This window comes from Nyctibius grandis, chromosome 3 (assembly GCF_013368605.1).
Source record: "Nyctibius grandis isolate bNycGra1 chromosome 3, bNycGra1.pri, whole genome shotgun sequence".
NCBI lineage: Eukaryota > Metazoa > Chordata > Aves > Nyctibiiformes > Nyctibiidae > Nyctibius > Nyctibius grandis.
In genome coordinates, this window is record NC_090660.1 from 80,754,759 (window position 1) to 80,780,380 (window position 25,622).

A 25,622-nucleotide genomic window follows, 5' to 3' on the forward strand; every position below is an offset into this window, starting at 1 on the left:
TTATTTATTTCAAAAAGATAATAGTAAAATTGATAGAGCACTACCTTGTAGGAAATTATTACATGAGTGCAATCTCTGGCTCAGAAAATACGTAACTTGGTGACTGCTGAAAGCTAGGGAGATAGATAGATAGATAGATAGATAGATAGATGATTGATAGATAGATAGATAGATAGATAGATAGATAGATAGATAGATAGATATCAAGGAAAGGACCAGGCAGATTTGCCTAACTTCGTCCACACTTTCCCTGAGCATCTTCCACTTTCTGCTGCTAGGCAAACCAGACAGACTTTCTGACATCCAGCATGGCAGTTGTTATCATACTTTTCAATCTATGTACAACAGCTGTCAGGCGTGATCATTCTAGATCATGTCCTTCCAGCACAGTTCTAATTAAAATGAAGTACAACTAATGGATGAGAATTGCCTTTTCAGAAAAAATACTAGTTGATTTCACACCGTTCAGGAGTTAGGTTCTGCTCTGTTAATTAGGCAGTGTTCATTAATAAATTTTTGAACTCATGAGAACTTCTATAGCAATACATGCACTTCAGCAGTCTCCTGCTTATGCTGTTTCCTGTTTATCATTCTTGTTTATTCCCTTATAAGCTTTTACAGGGCTCTTTCCTTTTCTCCCCCTTTTTCTCTACCTCACTTGGCACTCACTGTGAACTCATACTCTCAGACCAAACCGAGAGTTTCACCTGAGGCATTTTTTCCTTTTGCACCACACAGCGAGACCCATTTGGGCTAGTTACAGATTTGTCCTTTCCATTTATAGAATCCTCTTTACAGCATGTCATTATTATCCCATTATTTTTTTGGCATGTATGTGCTATATTTTCCCACCTTGGTGGGTAATCAGAAAGATCTCTTCATCCTTCCCTTCCCTTAAGAAATTAGAGCACAGTGACATTGTAAGTAGCAAAGTTTATTTCTTACAGAACCTTTAACATTTATCAATTTTTATCCAATGGCCTTGAATGTTCAGCTATTATTACACTTGATGTACAGGCTTCAAGAGCCATATGCTGAATTATATATCTTTATTGCCCATGTTCAACTTTCTAGCATAAAAATGAAACACTAAAAGGATGCACATTTCTACTAGACTTTGGATTACGAGAGAGAAATCGTATGTAATTAAATCCTCTTAGTGGCTTTGTATGGGGATGAAATTGAATCAGGCTCATCCCTAGTGCTTAGTGCCACAAAGAATGCTGGAGAACAGTCATAATTTTTGACTTTGGTGCTGTTGGATATAGACGTAAGCTACATGAGTTTTTAATACCATTACTATGAAATGCTGCAAGATAAGCCTCCCGTGCAGCCTAGCCTGGGCAAGGCTCGCTGTGCTCCCTGCAGCAGGCAGGCAGCCCAGGGCATCTCTGCCAGCATCATGGCCGCACTTGCGTCAGGCTTCAGCACCCAACTTGTTTTCCTTTTGAGCCACCCCCACAGCCTGCCCAGAGGCACTTCTTAATACTCTTGATCCATCTCTCCTTTGGCACTGAAAAAGCCACACATGCTTTACTGCATGGTACAGCAGGCTGTTGGGGGAAAAGGCTTCGCCAAGGTGGGGAAGGTGGTGGAGCTAGGGGACAAATGCCCCCTCCTAGAAATTGTGCAGGACCTACAAAACTGCAGTTCCAGGCAAGAGGAGAGGCAGAGAAGGGATCAGCACCTTCCCTGGCAAAAGTGGAGCTTTCTTTGTTCTTCCAGCTCATTCCTATTCCTCTCCTTGGTTTCCTGTAATTTGTAAGCAAGCAGGCTGGGGGGGAGGACAGGCACTGCCCAAGACACTTGCCTCCTGTCTTGCCCATCTGCTGATCTCCCTTTCTGTCACTGCCGGCCCTCAGCTCTGCTTGTACAGAGAGGGAATACAGTATGAAATGCTTTTCCATGTACAGGTCCCAGAAATATGTGTGGAATCAGCACCAGAACCAGGTGTTCCTGCCCCATTTCGATTTACACCCTAGTGTTTCTATATATAGTGCTTCACCCCTAATGTTTACAAAAGATAGCCAAAACCACAAGCCACTCCGCAGCTCCTCATCCAAAAAGCGTAAGCCTATGGGATATGTGCCCGCAGGAGGATGTTTGCTACCAGCGAGGAGAGGGTTTGGTGTTAGGCACAAAGGTCTGTCTCAGAGCACGTGGAGTCAAGAGCAGAGACAGCATACATCCCGATGCTGGCAAAGCCTCTTCCCCCAGTCTGCCATGGGCTTTGCTGCTAATGAACAATCGTAAGACAAGTTGACATTGATCTCTATTAACTTCAAAATGCCAGGCCTCAAACTTCAGCCAATTAAGAAACATCTCTTGAGCAGGAGGGGAAGCATTAGGCAGAGGACTCAGGTGGCACCTCTTGCATCCCTCCAACATGCCTTGTTCATCCCCATGGGTCACAATCCTGAGAACAGCAATTTTGTGCCATTTGAGGAAGAGAAAGTGAAGGGGTTTGTTTCACATTGTGGATGGGCTCTTTTTCATTTTTTTTTTTTTTTTTACTCTTCTTTGTGTTCTTAGTAGCCCTGACCCAGAGCTCCACTGGCAAGCAGGACAAAAAAAAATACATCCTCATCCAAAACCAGGCAAAATTTTGCACCATCTGGTCATCTGGTTTTAGTAGAAGCAAGACTTCACCTACAGTTACAGCTCAGATGTCTCTGCCTCTACTGACATATGGCCGTTCCACTCCTCTGCTCTGTGACCCCATGGAGCAGGAGCATCCTCCTCTTTTTTGTGTCTCTAGACTGTCATTGCTTTGCGAGAGGAACTGCCTCTCCCTGTGTATTTGCATACTGGGACAGTGAGCCCTCACAACAGGCTGAACAGGTTCTAATGTAATACAAATAGTAGCATTCTTAGTGAGGAATAGTGTGTAACTATACAGAGATTTGAAGAAGCCAGTTCCATGAGGGAGGTCTAACTTGAGCCTGTTCCCTTGCTTTTATGTGGAAAAATCCCAGCCTCAATTCCTTCCCCTGAAAACATCATTACTTCAACACACCATTTCTTTCTGATTAATACCTAGGCTTCACCTTGGCATTTACATTCCAGTAAGAGCCTTTAATCCTGTTTTCGTATTATATTCCATTAATTGTATCTCTTAAATCACAGAATCACAGAATCACAGAATCACAGAATCACACAGAATCACAGAATGTTAGGGATTGGAAGGGACCTCGAAAGATCATCTAGTCCAATCCCCCTGCCGGGGCAGGATTGCCTAGACCATATCACACAGGAACGCGTCCAGGCGGGTTTTGAATGTCTCCAGAGAAGGAGACTCCACAACCTCTCTGGGCAGCCTGTTACAGTGTTCAGTCACCCTTACAGTAAAGAAGTTTTTCCTCAAATTTAAGTGGAACCTCCTGTGCTCCAGCTTGCACCCATTGCCCCTTGTCCTGTCAAGGACAAATACACAATACACTTAAGAATACCAAGGTTAATGCAGCTTCTGCTGAACAATTTAATTTTAAAAAAATCCAGCCAGTGAATGAATGTGTTATGAAAGTAGAGATCTCATGACTGGTAGTGTGCCTCATACATTCTAGAAACTAAGGATCCTGGTAACTGAGGTGAATGTGTTCAAGCTGAGATTCCCAGCTGAAAAGTTGTCTGAACCCATTTCTTGCTTAAAAGTAGTCCTTTAATTTTATCTCTGCATAAATTACTTCAATGTTTGGATGTACTTGTCAAAGAAAATTAGATAAATGTGAGAAAATAAAGCACCTGTTACTCAGATAAGTAGAATTTTCTTCCAGTGAGTAATAATTAAAAAATATATGTATCTCCAAAGCCAGTTTCCATAAATAATTTTGCTCATTAAGTGAGTATTTAGTTATCTGCATCTATCTCTGGCCAGCGAAGTGTGAGATGTGGATTTCCTTTTGAAGCACTCATCTCTGAAAACTGGGGGTGCACATGGTCCCTTAGAAATATGACATGAATATCATAGGAGTTTGCCTGCATTAGCCATCTTTTTAGCACAGCGGTACATTTCTAGGAGCAAAGGGATCTGTACCAGGAATGTTTTGCAACATTTTTATTCCTCCACATCTAGCATTAGGTGCTGCAGCTGTAACTGCATTGATTATGCCTTGTTATATTTAAGAAGTCTTCTGGATATTCCCCCTTCAGTATTGCTTTTTCCTTTCCCCAGAATTTCATACTTTTCTCTCCTTATTAATCTTCTTTATTTTTCCTCCCACTCCCAGCCTTTTTTACTCATTTTCTCACAATAGCTGTACAAGAAGCGCTTATCGTAAGCCATTTACAAGTGCGTTAGAACATGGACTATCACGGATTTGAAAAATTTCCTTTCTAGCACTTCAAACAATACAGTGTTGAAAATAAACTTGGAATAAAAGCTTCCTACATTATGTTGGAATCCTTTATCAAGTCCATGGGAGTCCAAACACAGCAGTTAAAAGCCAACACAAACAACAAAGGGTGTCTGTTAATCCCAGCCCCATAAGCTATCTGGGGCATTCATTTAGCCATTTCTGGATGTGCAGTAGACTTTGAACAGAGAGGGTGGCCAAGTTCTTTTGCCAAATGTGTTGGAACTGAAAATCATTTGACAATCCAGTACGAAAACATTCCAACCACCTTCCAAAATTGTCATAAAGGAATTTCAAAAATGGTCCAAACATCAGGGAAACAGGCAGACTCACAGCTAGGGTACAACAGCATTAGAAGAGGGACGTCAGTCTAAATGAGACTCTACCCCATGGATGTTTTGTGGTGGGGAGGGGTGTCCCTTTATTTTGAACCAGTCCTGGGTACCTTGAACGTTTTGAGTGAGGAAAAGGAATGCTGTTTAAGGCATGTAGTAAAGTAAAATCACATTAGGGGTGTGCAGTCAGTTCCTGAGGCCTGGCTTAGCTTTCATTCAGACTCTTACTGGTGCCAATGCAATTTGCATCCAGTGACTACCAAATTAGAGTTTAAGAATTTTCTTTATTATCATGCATTAGTGGATAAATTACTTTTGAATGTGTTGTCTGGCAGCATAGCCTCCAGAACAGTGTGTACTCTGATATGGAACTCTTAATTTTTCACTATTCTCCTGGATTTATGATAATAACAAGTGGTTCCAGAAGGCAAAGGGTTTGAATGGAAGAAAACAAATCCTGAAAAATGGGCAAGTGCCCCAAAGTCTCAAAGGCATTTTGCTACCTCCTGTTGAAAGCCAATGTTCTTTTCAAAAATGCTGTTTATAGGCACAATCCAAATCTTACTTTTTATTATAGCATCTCCGTGGGCCCTAGATATGTCCTTGGAAATGCCTGTTTTCCAAATCTGAAAATGCTTGATTTTATAAAACCTTGTATATACATATTTAAACACCATGAAACGTTAGCCATCCAAATTAACAAGTCACTTCTTAAACATTTCATGGGAAGTGACATTACAATTAGTATCATAGTATCTTTTCTATTCAAACTCCCAACAGGAAGGGAGATAGATACATTCTTAGATTATTAAAGTTACTTTTAGATCACTTAAACAAAGAGTTCACAAAATTCATATCAGCAACCAAAATTTAATGATGATTTTTCCAAAATAGATGAAAGGTTGCCATTGAGCAGTAAATTAAACAGAAAATGCAGAATAGCTTCACAAGCACTGGTCAAACTGAGCCACTCAAGTTGGTCCAAAAATGGTAAAGCAAGATGATGTTCAGTTATTTCAGTTTTACATTGTACCAAATCTTTCAAAATAACTTTTTTACATTTTGAAATAGCCTACAGTTAAAGAAATGTTAAATGCTAAGTATCTGAAATAAAATATTTTACTTCAAAATAACCTATTTTTATTATATGATTGTTCATGGTTATGCTAAACTTCTGGGGCTTTTATGATTTTTCTATTAGTCTACAAAATTTCTTCTTTGCCCAGCTCTTTCTCCCTTTGGCTTATCCTGCTTCCATTTAGCACCAGTGAAACTCCCTCTGCTCTTTGCTGCGCCTGTCTCGGGACTTTTTATTCCCATTTACAACATCTTTTGGCCAGCACAACAGTTATTTTCGGAGTCAAAGGTCTGAAAAACACTTGCTCTATTACTCTCTGTTAAGCATATGCTGTAATGGAGGTAAGAGCAAGGAAGAGCCTTTGTAAGGTATCAACCATTTCAGTAGACCATTCCCATCAGCAAGTGCTCCAGGGATCAGAGTTTGAGAAATGAGCCCTTAACTGCAACCAGGCCAGAGGTGAAAGCAAATGCATTAAGTGGCCGAGATGGATTAAAGTAGCTCTTTCCTCTGATCTCAAGCAAGCCATTACAGCTTTGCAAAGACAGATGTGTTTTACTCCAGTGTCTTGCTGCAAGATGTTCTGCCTGGCTTTTGCAGCCCTTTCTAGAATCTGCCTAATTTTCCTCGTCAGTGCATTTGGCTTTATCTGTATCTTATCTTCGTTAATATACTTGTTTTCTCCTCCTAGTTGGATCTTGCTCATGTGAAAGAATTGCAGTGTTTTTCAGTCCATTTAAAGCCACACAACAGAATTTAACAGGATTCATTACCACTACTTGTAATTATTGGTTAAAGCCCTTAATTTAGGCCTTAAACTAATTCATTTTTATGGATAACAATGGCAACACTGCATTGTGATCTGCAATTAAATACACACTTAGCTTCCTGAAGCCATATTTCATTCCCTGTTTTCTGTTTGCTTTTTGTGCTCCCTCTAATTTATTTTATCCAAAAGTGTACAATGTTTTTTATAATTTCCAAATAACCCTTCTGAAACATACTGTCTTTTCGACTAGACTTGCCTGGAGAATGGGCCCAATGCTGCAAGTTCTTTGGCTTCTCTCCTAGGGTTAGTGGTTTCATGTTAGTAATTTCATGTAAAATAAATAACAAAGCTTATGCTTCTGAGCAATGAGTTTACAAAGAAGAGTAACACAGTATTGCACATCGGCTGCATCCGCTTGATTCCTACATGCAGTTTTCATCTTCCATTTGAATTTTTAACTTAAAATAGCTGGTTTTTTGTTATTTTCTGTAGAATAAAACCCTTTTTTCCCTTCCTAATCAGTGAGATGAAGCCAAACATAAATATCACGGGGAGAAAACATCATCTGAATTGATTCTATTTGTCTTTCACAATGGTAGACTTCAAAGTCTGCATCTGCTTTTAACTATTCAAGCACATAAATGAATAGTCCAGCCTAGGTGAAAAATGCACCTCTCCTGTGTCAGCAGCCTCCTTTTAACACTGTGTATACCTTGAGCCCCCAGTCCCATATCTCTACAAATAAAATGCTTATAGCTAAAAGACTGCAGCTATCAGAGGTTGATCAACCGCTGCAGTAACCCAGACAACCCAGGACAGTAACACACAACAGCATTTCTTGTTAACAGAAGTGCTTTGGACACTTCTCTGCTGCTGCCTAAAGTGTGTACCCCACATTTAGCCAGTGCCTTTAAGCCCCTGTTATTGAAGCTAATCTGGTTTATACACAGAAGTGGTCTTTCCAAACAGTGCGTATAACAACAAAGCAACAAACTTTACGCAGTTTCCAAACTTGTTGAACTGTTGCCCTATGGGGTTTTTTTTCCTCCACATGAGTATTTAATTTCAGCTGCATATCTCTCTCTTTCTAGTCCCAGGAGGCCCAGGTGCTGAAACATCTGGCAGAGAAGAGAGAACATGAGCGAGAAGTGCTTCAAAAGGCTTTGGAGGAGAACAATAACTTCAGCAAAATGGCAGAGGAAAAGCTGATACTGAAAATGGAACAGATCAAAGAAAACCGTGAAGCTAATTTAGCTGCTCTTATTGAACGTCTCCAAGAAAAGGTAACCACACCGTCACTCCTTATCTTAGACTAGAGAGGAAAGAGTAATCAATATTTTTAAGAGATGTTGTGTGTAGCTCTTACCTCAGTTGCTACACCTGAGCAATTTTTGTCAGAGCCCCTGACACCTATCTAAACCACCACTCACTTTTGAAAAAAACTGAACTTCTATAATCATATAATCACAGCATGGTTGAGGTTGGAAGAGGCCTCTGGAGGTCATCTGGTCCAACCCCCTGCTCAAGCAGGGCCACCCAGAGCTGGCTGCCCAGGACCATGTCCATACAGCTTTTGAATATCTCCAAGGAAGGAGACTCCACAACCTCCCTGCGCAACCTGTGCCAGTGCTTGGTCACCCTCACAGTGAAAAAGTGCTTCCTGATGCTCAGACAGATCCTCCTGTGTTTTAGTTTGTGCCCATTGCCTCTGGTCCTGTCACTGGGCACCGCTGAAAAAGAGATTGGCTTTTTGACCCTCCATTCAGGAATTTATACACGCTGATGAGATCCCCCTGAGCCTTCTCTTCTCCAGGCTGAACAGTCCCAGCTCTCTTAGCCTTTCCTCATAGGACAGACTGAGAGATGCTTCAGTTCCTTAACCTTCATTGCCCTTTGCTGGACTGCCTCCAGAGAAAGGCTGATTTTCTAGCTTTTAAGAAGTGCTGTGAACAAATGAAAGGTCACTTGCGTTTAGCTTTCAGCTTCTAAGAAAAGTCATTGATCAAATCAAACAGTTGTCCTGCGTCTGTAGTTCTTGGTTTGTCAGAGCAGAAAGATGAAAAAATATGGGGAAAAGATCTTTCCTATACATCAAAAGGGGCCTGTTCTTCCATAAGTCTTGCAACTAAAAGAGAGTAAATTTTCTTTTGGAGATCTTTGGTACAGCCAGAGGAAACAGGTAAATGACAAACCCCACCATGCAGGATCAAGTGTGCCATTCTCCAACCCTTCCACACAAGAGAGGGAAACGTGCGAATAAAGATTTAGAAGTGTTAAGAAAAAAATAATTAGTTCTGCATGAGTGATCACTTGTTTCTCTCAATGATCAACTTTCTAATATGTTAGTAAATTGACTAACAGAAAGAAAACATCTCTCAGTGGTTTTCAATGAGGTCTTCCCCATAAGCACCTCTGCTTCTTTGATGGAGACAAAAGTCTCGAAGAGCAGAAAAGAAAAAACAGAAAGCAAAGGATGGTGTTATAAGTGACTACACAAATGGGATAATTCTTGAGTTTAAGAACTGTACCCAGATTACTTGACATTTTTGCATTAGATTAGTTTGCAGGCACATATCCCAAAGCTTATGAAAACAAAGCGAAAAGCCAATTAGCCATCCTCAAGGTCCAAAAGGAAATGGGAAGGACAGCTGAAGCATCTCTCTGTATTAGGTAAACGTTAACAGACTGTTAAGCCCTGTTTCCACAGCAATATGATGGCATATGTGCATGAAATTCAAAGAAGGCTTCTGAACAAAGATGACAGTAACCCATTTGGGAACATTTGTACAGACCAGTAATTAAAAATTGCATGACTATACAGTTTCGTCAACACAAAAGTGAACCCTGAGTATGCAGGAAAAGAAGAAGTGAGATATCTGGGTCCAAATTGTCAGAAGTTACACGGAACTGTGGACACCCTGAGGTTCTGGTGGCTAGAAGTTCCTACAAAGATGACTTCTGTATAATGCAGTTAACAAGAGCAAGGAACAAGTCCCGTGTAAAATGTAGCATTCAGAGTTATGGATCTTATAAGAAACTGTGATTTACAGAGTCAGTTGATGCAATAAGCTGTCTTGGCCTAAGATCCATAGTCCAACTCGGACAATAAAAAGATAACTGTTGACTTCAGTGAATTTTTGACCATAAAAGACCCTCTAATGCACGGAAATGCCTAGGGAGTGCCTTAAACTGATGCCAGCTAGGGATGGATGTTTGCTTCTGTAGTCACCTTGTGCTTGTCATTTGGTTGTCTGGGGTTTTTTTCAGTCATCAGACATAGGAGGTAAAAGTCTGATAGTTTGACAGTTGAAAGGAGATAGACATAAACCAAAAACCCTAAAACCCAGAAGCTGCCAAAAATAATAGTTTTATAAACACCCTAAGTAGAACATTGCTAAATTCATTTGACAGCTGTTGTTCCTGACCACAGGCCCATTTCCACAGAAGTATCTGAATATACAGTGGCTCAAATAAGTCTAAATTAATTATGACTGCTTTTGTAAAAGGGAAGACAGCATGTCTGAAAGCAGACAGAAGGGTCTAGCATTGACTTTTGGTAACTGCATCCCTTCTCCATCACAGCCAGAGAAAGAATGGAGAGCACAGCTAGCTTCATTGTTCAGTCTAAGGGATGTTTGAGATGTTCGGATTGACCTGTCTTGGAGGAACTAAATTCTTGAACCTTTATGGTTCCTAAATGCTACAGATAACACAGTAACTAACACTTCTTCTGCATACAGTGTGCAAGCAATTAATTCAAGCCCACTCATCCTTCCCTATATTTAGTTTAACATCTAGGAATTCAAAGGGCAAATGTGAGCATGTGGCACATTTTATGCTGCAGGCAGCATGTCTCTATGTGGGCCTTTAAAATGAAATTCTGTGAGGTGATGAGGATTATAATGCCGTATCAGATAAAAGACTGAGCTCCAGAGCATAAGTAGAATGTAAGCATCAAACGTGCCTCAGGCTGGTCTGGTGGATGACACCTCTCCTGAGTTGCATCCTTTAAAGATGGTTGTGCTATGAAACAAGTTTTGCACAAGCATCAAATGCACAACCTAGAAGGGTTGTCATCAGGAAGCTCCCTGGGCAGGCAGAATGAGAAAGAGGTTTGATTTTTCCCTTCTTGATGTTTTCCAGGAGAGGCATGCTGCAGAGGTCCGTAGAAACAAGGAGCTCCAGGTGGAACTGTCTGGCTGAAAACAGCAAGGGTGGATGTGACCCATCCCCACCATTAGTAAACTCCCCCTGCCTATATTATTATGGATCATGCGATATCAGTATGGGAAATGTATGACATGGTTTAAAAAAAAAATCAAGAACTCAATAAAAAACTTTAAAAAAGAAACAAAATTAAAACAAAAAGAATGCGGTCTCTTTGCAGAATGATTTGCTTGATGTTTAAAAAACTTGGATCTTATTTTGTAAATACTTACATTTTTGTTAAAAAATACAAGTATTGCATTATGCAAGTTATTTCATAATCTTACATGTCCTGTAACAGGCTTCTGATGTTGTCTATTTCCACACGGTTGAATTTGCTGGGTCGGTTCATTTGAAGCACCTCACGTCTAATTCCATTCCCTGCGACTTTCATTCCAACCCACCACGAGGTCAGTAGTAGTTCTATGGTGCTAGAGACCAGTCATTGCCTAATAACCTAGACTGCTTTGCCATCAATAAGCTTCATTGAAACAGTGACTAGATCACAGGTATCGTGACTTCACGTTCAGCTGTCCAAGACAAAAGGCTCTTAAAACGTAGTTTCTTCAAATTATACTTACGCTACAGGACTCTGTAGTGTGCTATATAATTGAGGTTAAATCGCCACACGCGGTACTTGTTGCTTCTACTTTTTGAGGTGAGAGGCAACAAATACAGCTGTGCAACAGAATGAAAGCAAGTGGGATCAGTTTGAGGCAAATTTAAGAGGCACATTGTAACCATCAAGCTATGACAAATTCTGGATGATGCCAAACAGCCATACAAATGCTAATTGTAAAGTGAGCTTAATTCACCACTTGAAAATTTATTGATGGAGCAACTAAAGCATCAAGTGGCTTTATCTGTAGGTGCCATGATCTATGATACTTATCTGATGCTACCACATCACATGTGTAATAGTACAAGAGGCTACCAAATATTTCACCTGGAACCCGTGAGCCAGTTGTTACCTTTTTTTGACACTGCTGACTTCCATTTCCTTTACTCTTCAGTGTTAACCAATCCTACCTAGTGACAGACATCTAGGACTAAGAGGGCTGAAGCAGGAGGAATGACTAGACAGGGTGCTTGTGCCAAGTACAGTATCACCAAACCTAACACATCATCGCCAAAATAGCTGCAGTTTTGAAGTTGTCCCTGCCCCCCTGGAGGTTGCTGCCTGCATATTCTACTCTTCATTAGTGCTATTTTCCTGTATGTCATTGTGAGCAAGCTGTGATTAATAAAGAATTGGGGTTCTGTGAACTGAAAAAGAGCTCGTCTCTTCTCTCGCTCCATTACTTCCCTGACATGTGCCCATGTGAGATGAAAACCTAATGTAGTCCATAAAAGCATGGAAATGAGACTTATATAACACCTATTAATAAACAAAGCCTATTTCTCTGCTAATACAGGAATAACCCCTGCTACGTGTTTTCCAGTGCTTAGGCTGGTTGTTTTTAAAGATTACCATATAAACCGAGCCTGTAAGTGACCTCTAGCACTGAGTTTATTAAAAAAGAGAACTAGCTACACACACATGCACATGCACCCCTGAATCCTGACTCAATATTGGCAGGAAAAAAAGGAATTTGGGGAAAGAAAAGTGAATAATGTAACTCTGGGTACACACATGATTATCTGCAGCAAGATTCTGGCTGTTCACACACTGATTTTCAGGGTAAAAGGGATTCATTTACAGGATTTATTGAAAAACACAGAATCACAAGGGAAACTGCTGAGCTGCAGAGCTGAGATACAAAATTGGGTCAGACCCCATTTAGACCTGGATGGGTGATTGAGAATTACCTCTAGGATTAGTGTTCTGATTTGAAGTCACAAAAGTGGCATCATTTATTTGCTCTTTCAGAGAGATGGACCAAAAGCTCCAGATCTGCAACAGTCAGTTTCTGACCCATGCAGCCTGTTTTATTTCAGAGCCAAATTATGTCCCTGGAAGACTTAGCCTGCAGTCAAAAAGCAGCAGAAGCTGCTCAGAGGTGTCAAGCTCAGCTCTGTGTGCAGTGATCTCTGTACCACAGCACAAGAGGAGTACTCCAGCTTGTTATGGTAGGTGGGTTTCCTTGCCTAAATTCCTTGCCTTTCTGGCAAAATTACCAGGAGTAAACCTGGCAGAGAAGCCAAATAGCAAACTTTGAATCTGGATCTCATGAGCTTCAATGTTGCCAAGCCTTCAAAGTTTGTATATTGCTTTAAGCCCCAGTAAAAAAGGTCATTCAGTTAAGCTTATATTTCAATTTAAGGTCCAGGATCTTGGTTTGAGGGCTCCTGGATTTTGGTTTCATTTCCCAATGGCAAGTCACTTAGAGTTTTCCCTATCCATTGACTTTAAAAAGCTCTGGTTGTGCTTCAAGCCCTTTTCTTGTTTGAGCTGGTGGCTACGCTTGCTCAGAGAACAGGCCCAGGACAAAGCTCTGATGCTGAGGCCAAGCAGGGCAGCCTGCTTCGCCTCCATGGGGCTAAGCTCTCTTTCTGCACAAATCATAGAATCATAGAATTGTTTCAGTTGGAAAAGACCTTTAAGGTCATCAAGTCCAACCATTAACGTAGCACTGCCAAGTCCACCACTAAACCATGTCCCTAAGCACCACATCTACTCATCTTTTAAATACCTCCAGGGATGGTGACTCCACCACTTCCCTGGGCAGCCTGTTCCAATGCTTGACAACCCTTTCGGTGAAGGAATTTTCCCTAATACCCAACCTAAAACTCCCCTGGCACAACTTGAGGCCATTTCCTCTTGTCTTATTGCTTGTTACTTGGGAGAAGAGATCGACATCCACCTCGCTACAGCCTCCTTTCAGGTAGTTGAATACAGCAATAAGGTCTCCCCTCCGCCTCCTTTTCTCCAGACTAAACAACCCCAGTTCCCTCAGCCGCTCCTCGTAAGACTTGGGCTCTAGACCCTTCACCAGCTTCATTACCTTTCTTTGGACTCACTCCAGCACCTCAATGTACTCAAATGAGGGCGTCCACATTCAAAGTTGCCTGTTGGGATGGTCCCTATCATGTGCTCACCCCTGCACAGACCTGGGCATTGCCTGGGAAATGCTTCTCCACAGGTACCAAGACTGCAGCAGGGAAATGAGTGAAGAACAAGATGGTGTGAGCACTGTAGACCCATGTCAGAGCCCAATCTCTGCTCCACTTAGGTCTTTTAACAGCTGTGGGTGTAGAGTTCATTTTATTAAGGTATAACTATATTTTGAAAGCCTGTTTGCAAATACATATTTAATCTATAATAGTGAAAATAAGTATCTGGATAGCTGCAGCGTGGACATTTCCTTATATTACTCCTGTTTACTTACATTACTTCCTTATATTTTGCCTTAATACTGCCTTCCTAGCTCCTCCTCGCTTAGGCTAGCAAAAGCATGTTGATGCCACAGGTCTCTCATGCACAGGTAGAGATTAAAGATCTCCTTGAAAAGTAATAAAATATTCAAAACATCCATTTTTAAAATATTACCATTATAGCTACTCAAAATAGCTCCGTTTATTTTTTAATTCAACGGCAAACGGAGTGCTCAGGACTTTCAGATAAAAAAAATTAGGCCACTTCTTTGATTAACTGCAGATGCCCAACTACATGCCATGAGCTTTGAGCAGCTGACGCTGCAAGGCAGAGTATTTTCCCTGTGCTGCCCAAAACCTCCCGCAGGACAGGAGGGAGCCTGGAGCACCAGCGCTGCACCACGCAGATACTCCCTGCTCTCACTGGGACAGACGATGGCTCAGCAGCAGGGCAGAGCTGTGCTGACACCGAGAGAGGCACTGCTGACCCGTGGCCTCCGTGGGTCCAGGGACTGAACCTCCAAGGGTGGGTAGGGTTCGGTTTCCAACTAGCTAACCCATGAGTTATGTCCAGGCTGCCACGAGAAAACTGTCTGAGTAATCAAACAGGAATGATTCAAACCTGTCACACTTCTCGTGGTCCTACTGAAGCCATAAAATTTATGCTCAAAGTCAAACATTTCCAAAGTCAGGAGGCTTGGATGTAGGGTTTAAACCCATCACTGATCTAGAACTTGAAGGCAATGCCTTTTTTCCCTTTGTCAACACATTTCTTGTCACGTGGAGGGTTTTTTTTGAGTAACTGGAACAAAATCCTAACCCTTCTATAGCCAAATAGTGAAGTCTGTCTGTTCCCTCACTCCAGAATCCCCCAATACGACACTGATGTACAGCAGAATGCTGCACACACATGCAGAGCTGTCTGCCTTTCAGCAGTCCTGTGAGAAGGGTGGCCTCTGTGATCAGTGTACGGAAGAGCTTTACTCTCAGCACCTTAAACCATACAGAGAAGTAATTCTCTCTCGTCTCCCAGAAGGAGAGGGACATGGTTTACAACCTTTACAGCAGCACTAACACCTCCTTTCTTACCCAACTGTTGCCAGATCCCATCATGTTGAATCAAACCCTCTCATCAGGTTTTTGGTGAAGAGCAGAGAGGATTGCACGGGGAGAGGCAGGCCCTACTTCCATGGTGCAGCACATGCGCCACTCTGAGCATATTTCAGCGGTGGAAGGAGGCATCCATTCACTCAGCAGAAGGGATATTGTGAAGGAGGTAATGGGAGAATTTTGGATCATCTTTCCCATGCCGCAGGGCGGGTGCTGCAGTGATGCTGGTGCAATAGTGCCATGCAGTGGTCAGTCTTAACAACGGGGATCATCTCCAAATACACCAGGGATTGCAAGGATTTCCTCTGAAGAATGTCCATTTAGTCTGCTGCACAGTTTACACTAGGTCTTTTTATAAGGTAGATGGTGGCTCTGAAATCTGAAGACTAACTCCAGACATTTTCAGGTTTGACTCCACTGTAACGAGTGGCACAACCAGGGCTAGCTGTAAGACCAAAAAGGGATGCTATTTTTGTGTGGAACAAGGAGTAGCCAGAATTACTATTGCAACACCACCATCAGAAACTCTCATGACTATGAGAATATCTGCAGGACTGAAAGTTCAAACATGTCCAGAAAGCAACAAAAAATACACAGTGGCCAGTTCAAAACAGAGACAGAGGAGATGATAAAAGCAACATGAGAACAGGGAACAGCAAGAAAAGCTAGCATCAAAAACCTCAGCAGATCAGGGACTAAATGAACCATGAAACACCTCTCACATTTGAAAAGCAGGCTGCATCTCCCAGCAGAGGAGAGAAGATGGTCACCCTTGAAGCTGCCATCCTTGAAAAAAACTGAACTCTTTCTTCACTCCCACCCCAATACTCAGAACTAGGGCACAAGACAGAGAAGCCTAAAATCCAGCCCATGGTACATATGTAAATGCAACCTATAGCTCTATGAGCAGCAGAAACAGGAGTCTGCTACAAACTCCCCATGGATTAGAGGATTATCCAATGTGCAATAAGATGCCTGTGCTTCAGGCATTCATAACTTCAGTGTTTTGCTGATGCTTTGGTAGCATCTGAGCTTTAAATTTTCCTCTGAGGAAATTAATGCTGGTTCGTTTTTCTATTCAGATGTCCACAAAGACCACAGGAATGCCTATAACTGATAATTTACTTAGGGAAACATTCTCCGTCTTCAAGTTTACCATGTGATGACAGCCTCCCTTTCTTTTGGGTGGTAGTAAATAGCTGGTGGAAAATGTATTCCTACTGTAACAGGTTGGCTTTGGCCAAACATGCCCCAGGAAAGGGAGCACCTGGGCAGCTCCTGAATGTGGAGGATGTGACACGCATTATCCAAGATACAGCCCAGACTTGTGTGATATAAGGAAACAGCCAAGCTACAACTTAAATTTCTTTTGGCTATTAAAGTTGCAACAGACTTTTGAACAAACTTTGGAAAACAAGTGCACCATAATAAAATACACTTTTAAAACTTTAACTCTTAAAATATACAATTTGCCAAAGAGTCTTTTTTAGATTATAATTTCCACAGGTTCACAAAAAATCCCCATGTACAACTGCTTGTGACCAGAAGAGGGCAAGCTCTGATTATTTAACAGGCAACTACAGCTAGTAAGTTTTGCTTAGAAAAGCCTGTCAAGCTGTGCTCTATCCTAAAATCCTGCTTTAGAGCATCGTGGAGACTGATGTTCTGCATTTGCCCTAAAATCTGGATTTGGGTTTATATACAACATAAAAGATAGTACTTTTTCCTTGCACAAAATTCATTACTTTGGCTAGATTTCCTTAAGAACACAGCACTGGGCAGGCTTTGTATGAGCTAAAGGATAAGGTAGCCATATGAATAAAGAGGTAAAAAGTAGCTGTTTCATTAGTCTGGAGTTTAGGAGCTGGCTCCTGCCCCCAAGGAGTCTGAACCGTCTCTCCTGAGTGCAGGATGGAGGCAGGAAAACCTCACTGCTTTTCAGCTGGGTTTCGAGCAGGCTAGGAAAGGGCAATGCCCTCAGCAGAAGCAACCAGACTCAATAGCTGGGACATCCTTTCCTGCACTGTATTTTACACTTACACATTTGTAAATGGTGAAAAAACCTGGTGGAGCGCTGTGGCATATGACCAGCTCTCAATGAACCAAGAACCAGTTACCCGGACTGCAGACTATCCCTGACATGGGCATTAGCTGGGGAGCAGCACTGGATAAACGCACATCTTCTGCCTCCAGAAACAGGGCTGGAAGCAGCATAGCTGCTTGCTCACAAAACACAGCCTGAGCCTGAATTAACGGTTTCTGTTAGACCTTTAGATGTCCCCATGAAGGGCCAGCTCAGTTTTCCTTGTGCCATGCTCCTAGGACACCCTACCAATGCTGGAGGGAGCCTGACTCGACCCATCCTGCTGTGTCAGCTTGGGTGCCTCCCCACCCAGTCACAGCCTGCAGCAGAGCTGGAGGGAAAGAAGACATCCCGTGGGAACTGCAGGGAGGGAGGAGGCTGATGGCTGCCACTGGGAGACAGCAGAAAATTGGCAGCAGCACCCGAGCTGGGGGAGGACAAGGACAAAGCTGGGGGTGCCGCTTCTGCTTTTGAGTTTCCCCCTATCCTGGGACCTCAGGAGGGGTCCTGGGGGAAGCTGTGCTGTGTGCAGGGTCACAGGGCGTCCTGGGAGCTGCACTCTGGAGCCATCCAAGATGCTCTCCAGCTCTGACACCACTGCATGGGTGTGTGCCCCTGCACTCCCCAGCTCACCAGCCTTGGGCATTATCTGCATGTCCTGGCCAGCTGATGGCTCCATATTAAAGTTGACTGTAGAAATGACACTACTTTTTTTATTTTTCAGTGCATTTTTACCCTCCTGCTTTACTCAATAATCAAATGCTTGGGATAGTTTTGAAAAAGTTAGTGTTTTTCTATGAAAGGATTCATGATGACTTTTGAAGGCAGCCAGGCATCTCTGTTCTCTCAGGAGGCTACCTCCATAGCTTTGATACAGCTCATCAGCAAGCCAAGCTGGCATTTACAACGCTGAGATTAGAGAGATTCTTCCTCGTTATTTCCTATTATTTTAATGGTTATCCAAAGTGGTCAGTCTCTCCACATCCAGGCCAAAGACAGATTTTTTTTCTTTCAAAGCTACATAGCTGTGGAGGACTAAGGAGACAGTTAAAAATAAAAAAGCCACCTAATACCATTCTTCCCTACCTAATCATTTTACTAAGAAGTTGATAACTCAGACATCTTCTTCCAGAGCTCTGGAACATGCAGAGTTTACAGTGTTGCCAGGCCCACTTTTGGCCAGTGCAAGCTGCTGTTGTGCCTGGCAGGTCCCAGGCAGGGTCTGGAGTCCCACCTTCCTACCAGGCAGCCTGCATGCAGCTGCGCTGCTTGGACACTGCCATTGTTTACTGAGACACGGGCTGTTTACACCATTTGGCCTCCATGCCAAGGCCTGTTTAATGCTCATAGATGTAGCAAGTGGTCTTGGCTATACAAAGTCCTTTGCATTGCCCAAGGCATCTGCTGGCTCTTGCAGCACATGCGCAAGGATGTATCCAAACAGCCCTAAGCTCCCTGACCTGGACTCAGGGCCAGCTGAGCTCAGCCAGCTTGAAAACAGGATCTCCCCAGCCAAGCAACTCCATGCCGGGGGTCCCAGGACACACCAGTGCAAGCGCTCAACAGCCGTAGCACAGCGATGTGGGCTCCAGCTCGCTGCCGGCTCTGCTCAGCCGGTGCGGAGGGCAGGCAGAGCCACTGTGCCTGCACGGGTCTCTTGCAGACCCCAGAGTCAAGGCAGAGCTGGCATTTTGTCCTCCACCAAACTCTGGCTCTTTTTCCCTCAGCACAGCTGAGATCCCTCTGGTCAAGGCTTCCCGTGTCGTGGGTCCCCACTCTTCCTGCAGCCAAGCTGGCTGCTCCTGTTTTTCTGCTAAAGTCCAGTTAGTCCATGGAGTTTTTTTGTGAGTATTAAAGCAGATCTGATTCCCTCTCTCCTCCAGGAGGCATTGGGTAAGTCCAATCAGCTGCCGTGATGCTGAGGCTGACTCCCAAAGCCACTTGGCCACCTCCTTGCCTTCACTGCACCCCTGCACCAAGAACTCCACCAAAGGCAGACAGGAAGGGAAGGGTGCGGGCAGGATGTGTGAGTTTGTCCTGTAGCTCTGAGCAGGGCTCTCCAACACATTGACCAATTTTTCAAGCTTTTTCAGGCTCCTCCTACCATTTAGCTCTGAATTAAACAAGTACCTAACTGCCAGAATGATGCCTTGCAGGTTTGATTAATTCTGCATGTTTTGAGCCTTCACTTGCAAGAGCAGCTGCACTGGGTGAGACCAAGTACCCACTTGGCCCAGTTCTTCGCTGCTGCTGGTGGGCTGCAGCAGATGCTCAAAGATTTGTATAAGAACAGTACGGGAGCATGGTGCTGTTTCTCCAGCCTCCAACAACAGGCACTGCTGAAGCTGCCTGAGCAAGAATTACTTAGTACAGTTAACATTCCCGATGGATATTTTCTTTTATTAATATGTCTAATCACTTTTTGAGGCCAATGCAAACTTCTGGTATCTGGAACAGCTCATGACTGTGAGCACCATGTGTGTTTGACTTCACCTGGTAGTGGTGCCTGCTATCTGCTACATCTTCAAGCAGCTCATCAGTTCTTCCAAAAAAAAAGAGAGGCAGGCAAGAAAATTTGAATTTGTTGGCAAAGAAGGGAAATTTCCTGGACAAAGTTATTCTGTTCCTCCAGACCAGCAGCTCCCCAACTCTCCAAACTCTACTCACCCATCCCCTACAAAACACCTGCATGAAGACAGTGTCATTCCTCAAAAGTACAGTTTGCTTGTCTATATGTTCCCAAATTACAGAATCACAGAATCACAGAATGTTAGGGATTGGAAGGGACCTCGAAAGATCATCTAGTCCAATCGCCCTGCTGGAGCAGGATTACCTAGACCATATCACACAGGAACGCGTCCAGGTGGGTTTTGAATGTCTCCAGAGAAGGACACTCCACAACCTCTCTGGGCAGCCTGTTCCAGTGTTCAGTCACCCTCACCGTAAAGAAGTTTTTCCTCATATTTATGTGGAACCTCCTGTGTTCCAGCTTGCACCCATTGCCCCTTGTCCTGTCAAGGGATGTCACTGAGAAGAGCCTGGCTCCATCCTCATGACACTTGCCCTTTCCATATTTAGAAACATTAATGAGGTCACCCCTCAGTCTCCTCTTCTCTAAGCTAAAGAGACCCAGCTCCCTCAGCCTCTCCTCTTAAGGGAGATGTTCCACTCCCTTAATCATCTTCGTGGCTCTGCGCTGGACTCTCTCTAGCAGTTCCCTGTCCTTCTTGAACTGAGGGGCCCAGAACTGGACACAATATTCCAGATGCGGCCCCACCAGGGCAGAGTAGAGGGGGAGGAGAACCTCTCTCGACCTGCTAACCACACCCCTTCTAATACACCCCAGGATGCCATTGGCCTTCTTGGCCACAAGGGCACACTGCTGGCTCATGGTCATCCTGCTGTCCACTAGGACCCCCCGAAATTATTCTTTCTTCCCAGTTTAAGTAGTGTAACTCTTGAGGATCGGTCTGGAAATGGATACCCATGCACACTTTGTATTTTCAAAGCTTCTGGCCTGAGGTGAAAAGCTGCCACGTGGAAACCCTCCCAGCTAGCACAGGTCACCCAGAGACACTACTGCTTACTACTATAAGTAATGAGCACTGTCCCAGATTATACGGAAAACTGGAATTCTTTTCTATGTTTTAATACTGGAAAAATTCCTCTCTTTTTATTTGGACCACTAAAATATAGGGAATATTTTTTCATCTTCCCATTTTACTCCTTTCTGAGATAGATTATATTCTTTTTAGTTTGGAGGAGAATAATTCCCTACACTGGAAGGGGATCCCTGCTTTCCCCTGTACTGTAACACAGGGTGACCACCATGCAGTCAGATACTATTTTACCTGTGGCCTTCTAAGGATTCTCCAGGAAAAGAGAAAAAAGCAAGAGGTTCCTAAATCAAAGACAATTGCTTCTCAGGGGAATAAAGTGCACAGGTGTAGGCTGTATCTCTCCTTTTTTCCACCTTATTACAGACTATTTTCCAATGGACTTAAAGGCAGGACAAAACCAAGAAATCAACAACGTATTCCGCCTTGCTGAAGAGCTCTATATGCATTTTGTAGCTCTAAAGTCCTATGCCCAGCATAGGATGATGTACAGATCTGGAGTGTAAACAAAAATGAATGATTAAAAAAGAAACATATCATGTTTCTAAGCAGTATATTGATTTCTGCAGTGGAAATCAAACACAAATACTCTGATACTGAATCCCAGCACAGCTATACCCGTAAACTTAATCTTTCTTGGTTTGTGTAACATGGGAAAACATGATCTTTCTCCTTATTCTGCTCAGTGATTTATTTGTTATTCTTGTGTTAACAATGACTTATTTTCTTTCCACTAGCCTTTTAGTAGAAGCTATAGTTGACTGAAAGCACAGAAAAGCTTTTGCACAGTGCATATTATCTCACTAAGAAAAAGGTTTAAAACATGCTTTCGCATTGTTGCATCATTATGAAGACAGTATTGTTCTTCAAATGACCACTATATTTACAGTAGTCTTAAAAGAAAGCAAACAGAAATGAAATATGAAATTATCTCCATTACACTTGGCCAGACAAGCGCTGGCTGAAAATACAGCTGCAAGTAACTACAGCAGTTGCAGTTTTATTCAGAAGCTGGTCTTAGAGAAAGGCTATGAATTTAAGATATCAAAATGCCTAAAGAAGAGTTGGAATAAGTCCACAATTTTCTCAGAATTAGGTAAGACTCATGAATCTTATCATCTTGAGGGCTATTTCTGAGAAAATGACTGGAGATAGAGATAGATAAATAGCATCAATGGAGCAAGAGGCTTTACAAAGGCAAGAGTAAATGGGTATGTGGGTGATAATGTTCATGGTATTCATTGCAGTGCATGAGGTAGCTGCTACACATCAACAGAGGTAACCATGTCAGTAACTGCAGATATTTTATTACATCTACATCTGAGGAACAACTCCTCTATGAAATTACAAATGTGGCACTTTCAGTAGCAAGCGTAGCAATCAGCCTGCTGCTGGAGAAACAACTACATGTCTTCATAGGCTTTGGGTATGATATGCCACTAAAGTAATACAATCTATGAAGCATTAACAGCTCCATATGGAATCATAAAATTATTTTCACATAACTATCAAAAAAGCTGCAGAAAAGACCACCATCTGACAAGGGACCAGCAAGGAGGATCCTTCATGCAGAAGGGAGAAATAGTCTATAGTCCTGCATCAAAACAGCCTCCTCATGGAGCGGAGGCCATCTGCAAGACACAGAATGGCCACTCCTGCAAACAGTGGGACAGATAGGTACATGGTTCTGGTGAAAATGTCTTGCATTCAGGTAGCTGCAATTACCTGTCTACCACTGACAGATTTTGAGCTGCCTTTGGAAGGTTGGTGGAAGCACAGACACTGTTCCTATAAATAGTATTAAATTCAAGGCAACTCAAAGCAGAAATTATAGCTTCTCTAACTTTGTCTACTCACCCACACTTTGGATGACTCACATGCTACCTACCTAAATGGGCCTCTCTCATGACCCAAGTCCTCCAGGCAACTGCCCTAGTCACCCTTACAAGCTACCCCAGTGCCAGAAGCATGGCACTGGGCTTCATTTGGTACAGCAGTCATAAGAGAATGTGAATTCACGAACTTCTCAAGTGGTATTGAACGTCTTAGAAAGGACAACCCCCCTTACTACAAACTGCTTAATATTTTTTGGCAAAAGAGGCCTCAGAGGCCATGGTAGAGAAAAATACGTAAAGGAGAAGGCAGACAGTTTCTAAAATATGTCTGGTTTACCCCATCTTATGTATTTTGTATATCATAGCATAAGATAAGATAATACTCACAAGTCCTGGTAAAAATGTTTCATGGCAAATGCAGGTCATTCTTTGGGATTTGCACGAGGGGATGAAACAACATAAATAATAAGGTAACACATCGTTTTGAGTGTTTGGACCTCATCAATTCATGTGCGCTTCCTGAAACAGTGCAATGCTTACCCTGTGGAAACCTGTTTAAGTCACACACAAGGAATTGCACAGAATTCAATACTTGTTGTCAAACTGAAGAAGTGTTTTACTTTGTGAAGAGTTAACTTTACCTTTCAAAAAACACATGTGGATCTGCAAAATTACTTAAGGATAAGTTTCTTTCCTTTTGTTTCCCATTAATCACAATCTGATTTACTTAATTTACGTAAACCTGGACCATTTTAATGGATTCTTAAAAGAGAATGAATTATAATGAAATGGCTGTGGCATTCTGAACATATATGGAATTCTTTAACTAGACATCACTAGTAAGTGCTGCAAATGTTCTTTGCCTCTATCTATACTGCTGGAGGCTGTCCTGAGGAGCCCCGGACCTCTGAGGCCCCAGAAGAAGTCAGGATAGAGGAGGAATCTGTCTTGGTAGATGAGGGCTGGGTCAGGGACCAATTAAACAATCTGGACGTCCATAAATCCATGGGCCCTGATGGGATGCACCCGCGGGTGCTGAGGGAGCTGGCGGAAGTCATTACTAGGCCACTCTCCATCATCTTTGCTAAGTCGTGGGCAACGGGAGAGGTGCCTGAGGACTGGAGGAAAGCGAATGTCACTCCAGTCTTCAAAAAGGGCAAGAAGGAGGACCCTGGTAACTATAGACCGGTCAGCCTCACCTCCATCCCCGGAAAGGTGATGGAACAACTTGTCCTTGGTGCTGTCTCTAGGCACATGAAGGATAGGGGGATCATTAGGGGCACTCAGCATGGCTTCACCAAGGGGAAGTCATGCTTAACCAACTTGATAGTCTTTTATGAGGACGTAACCCGGTGGATAGATGGTGGTAAAGCTGTGGATGTGGTCTATCTCGATTTCAGTAAAGCGTTTGACACGGTCTCCCACAGCATCCTCACAGCTAAACTGAGGAAATGTGGTCTGGATGATCGGGTAGTGAGGTGGATTGTGAACTGGCTGAAGGAAAGAAGCCAGAGAGTGGTGGTCAATGGGACAGAGTCCAGTTGGAGGCCTGTGTCTAGCGGAGTCCCTCAAGGGTCGATACTGGGACCAGTTCTATTCAATATATTCATTAATGACTTGGATGAGGGAATAGAGTGCACTGTCAGCAAGTTCGCTGATGACACCAAACTGGGAGGAATGGCTGACACACCGGAAGGCTGTGCAGCCATTCAGAGGGACCTAGACAGGCTGGAGAGTTGGGTGGGGAGAAATTTAATGAACTATAACAAGGGCAAGTGTAGAGTCCTGCATCTGGGCAAGAACAACCCCATGTACCAGTACAAGTTGGGGACAGACCTGTTGGAGAGCAGCGTAGGGGAAAGGGACCTGGGGGTCCTAGTTGACAACAGGATGACCATGAGCCAGCAATGTGCCCTTGTGGCCAAGAAGGCCAATGGGCATCCTGGGGTGTATTAGAAGGGGTGTGGTTAGCAGGTCGAGAGAGGTTCTCCTCCCCCTCTACTCTGCCGTGGTGAGGCCGCATCTGGAATATTGTGTCCAGTTCTGGGCCCCTCAGTTCAAGAAGGACAGGGAACTGCTAGAGAGAGTCCAGCGCAGAGCCACGAAGATGATTAAGGGAGTGGAACATCTCCCTTAAGAGGAGAGGCTGAGGGAGCTGGGTCTCTTTAGCTTAGAGAAGAGGAGACTGAGGGGTGACCTCATTAATGTTTCTAAATATGGAAAGGGCAAGTGTCATGAGGATGGAGCCAGGCTCTTCTCAGTGACATCCCTTGACAGGACAAGGGGCAATGGGTGCAAGCTGGAACACAGGAGGTTCCACATAAATATGAGGAAAAACTTCTTTACGGTGAGGGTGACTGAACACTGGAACAGGCTGCCCAGAGAGGTTGTGGAGTCTCCTTCACTGGAGACATTCAAAACCCGCCTGGACGCGTTCCTGTGTGATATGGTCTAGGTAATCCTGCTCTGGCAGGGGGATTGGACTAGATGATCTTTCGAGTTCTCTTCCAATCCCTAACATTCTGTGATTCTGTGATTCTGTGATTCTGTGATTGGTTTTGCTCATTCATGTTTTCATCCCTGAGAGAATACTAAATGAATTTTTGGTGTTGAAACGTTATCTCAGTTTTTATTTTCTAAAGAAAAACTGATGGTGCTATAACAGTCACAAATAAACACATCCTCAAAGTAAAATCTTGCTAGTTATAGATTTAAACGTTTGTATTTTGACCATACTTTTAAAAAAAACACAGTTTAAAATTAACTGTAAACTTCATATAACATATAAACTTCATAAAATAAGACTTAAGAGATGCAGTCATTCATTTGATCTGTGCACAGCTAATAAAGGATCTGACCTCAATATGCACTAATACCAACAGAAATTTGTTCCACAATGCCAGTAAATGTTGAATCAGGTTC

At 43.0% G+C, this 25,622-nt stretch overlaps 1 protein-coding gene across 1 annotated transcript in view; it reads left to right on the plus strand.

Moving 5' to 3' along the window:
- The window catches only part of STMN2 (stathmin 2), a 44,135-nt gene extending 33,398 nt beyond the window's left edge, over window positions 1–10,737 (plus strand). Inside the window, exons 4-5 of the mRNA XM_068396622.1 lie at window positions 7,626–7,817; window positions 10,678–10,737. Coding sequence (XP_068252723.1) covers window positions 7,626–7,817; window positions 10,678–10,737 — 252 coding nt within the window. The remainder of the gene's footprint in view (window positions 1–7,625; window positions 7,818–10,677) is intronic.
- The last annotated feature ends 14,885 nt before the right edge of the window (window positions 10,738–25,622 follow it).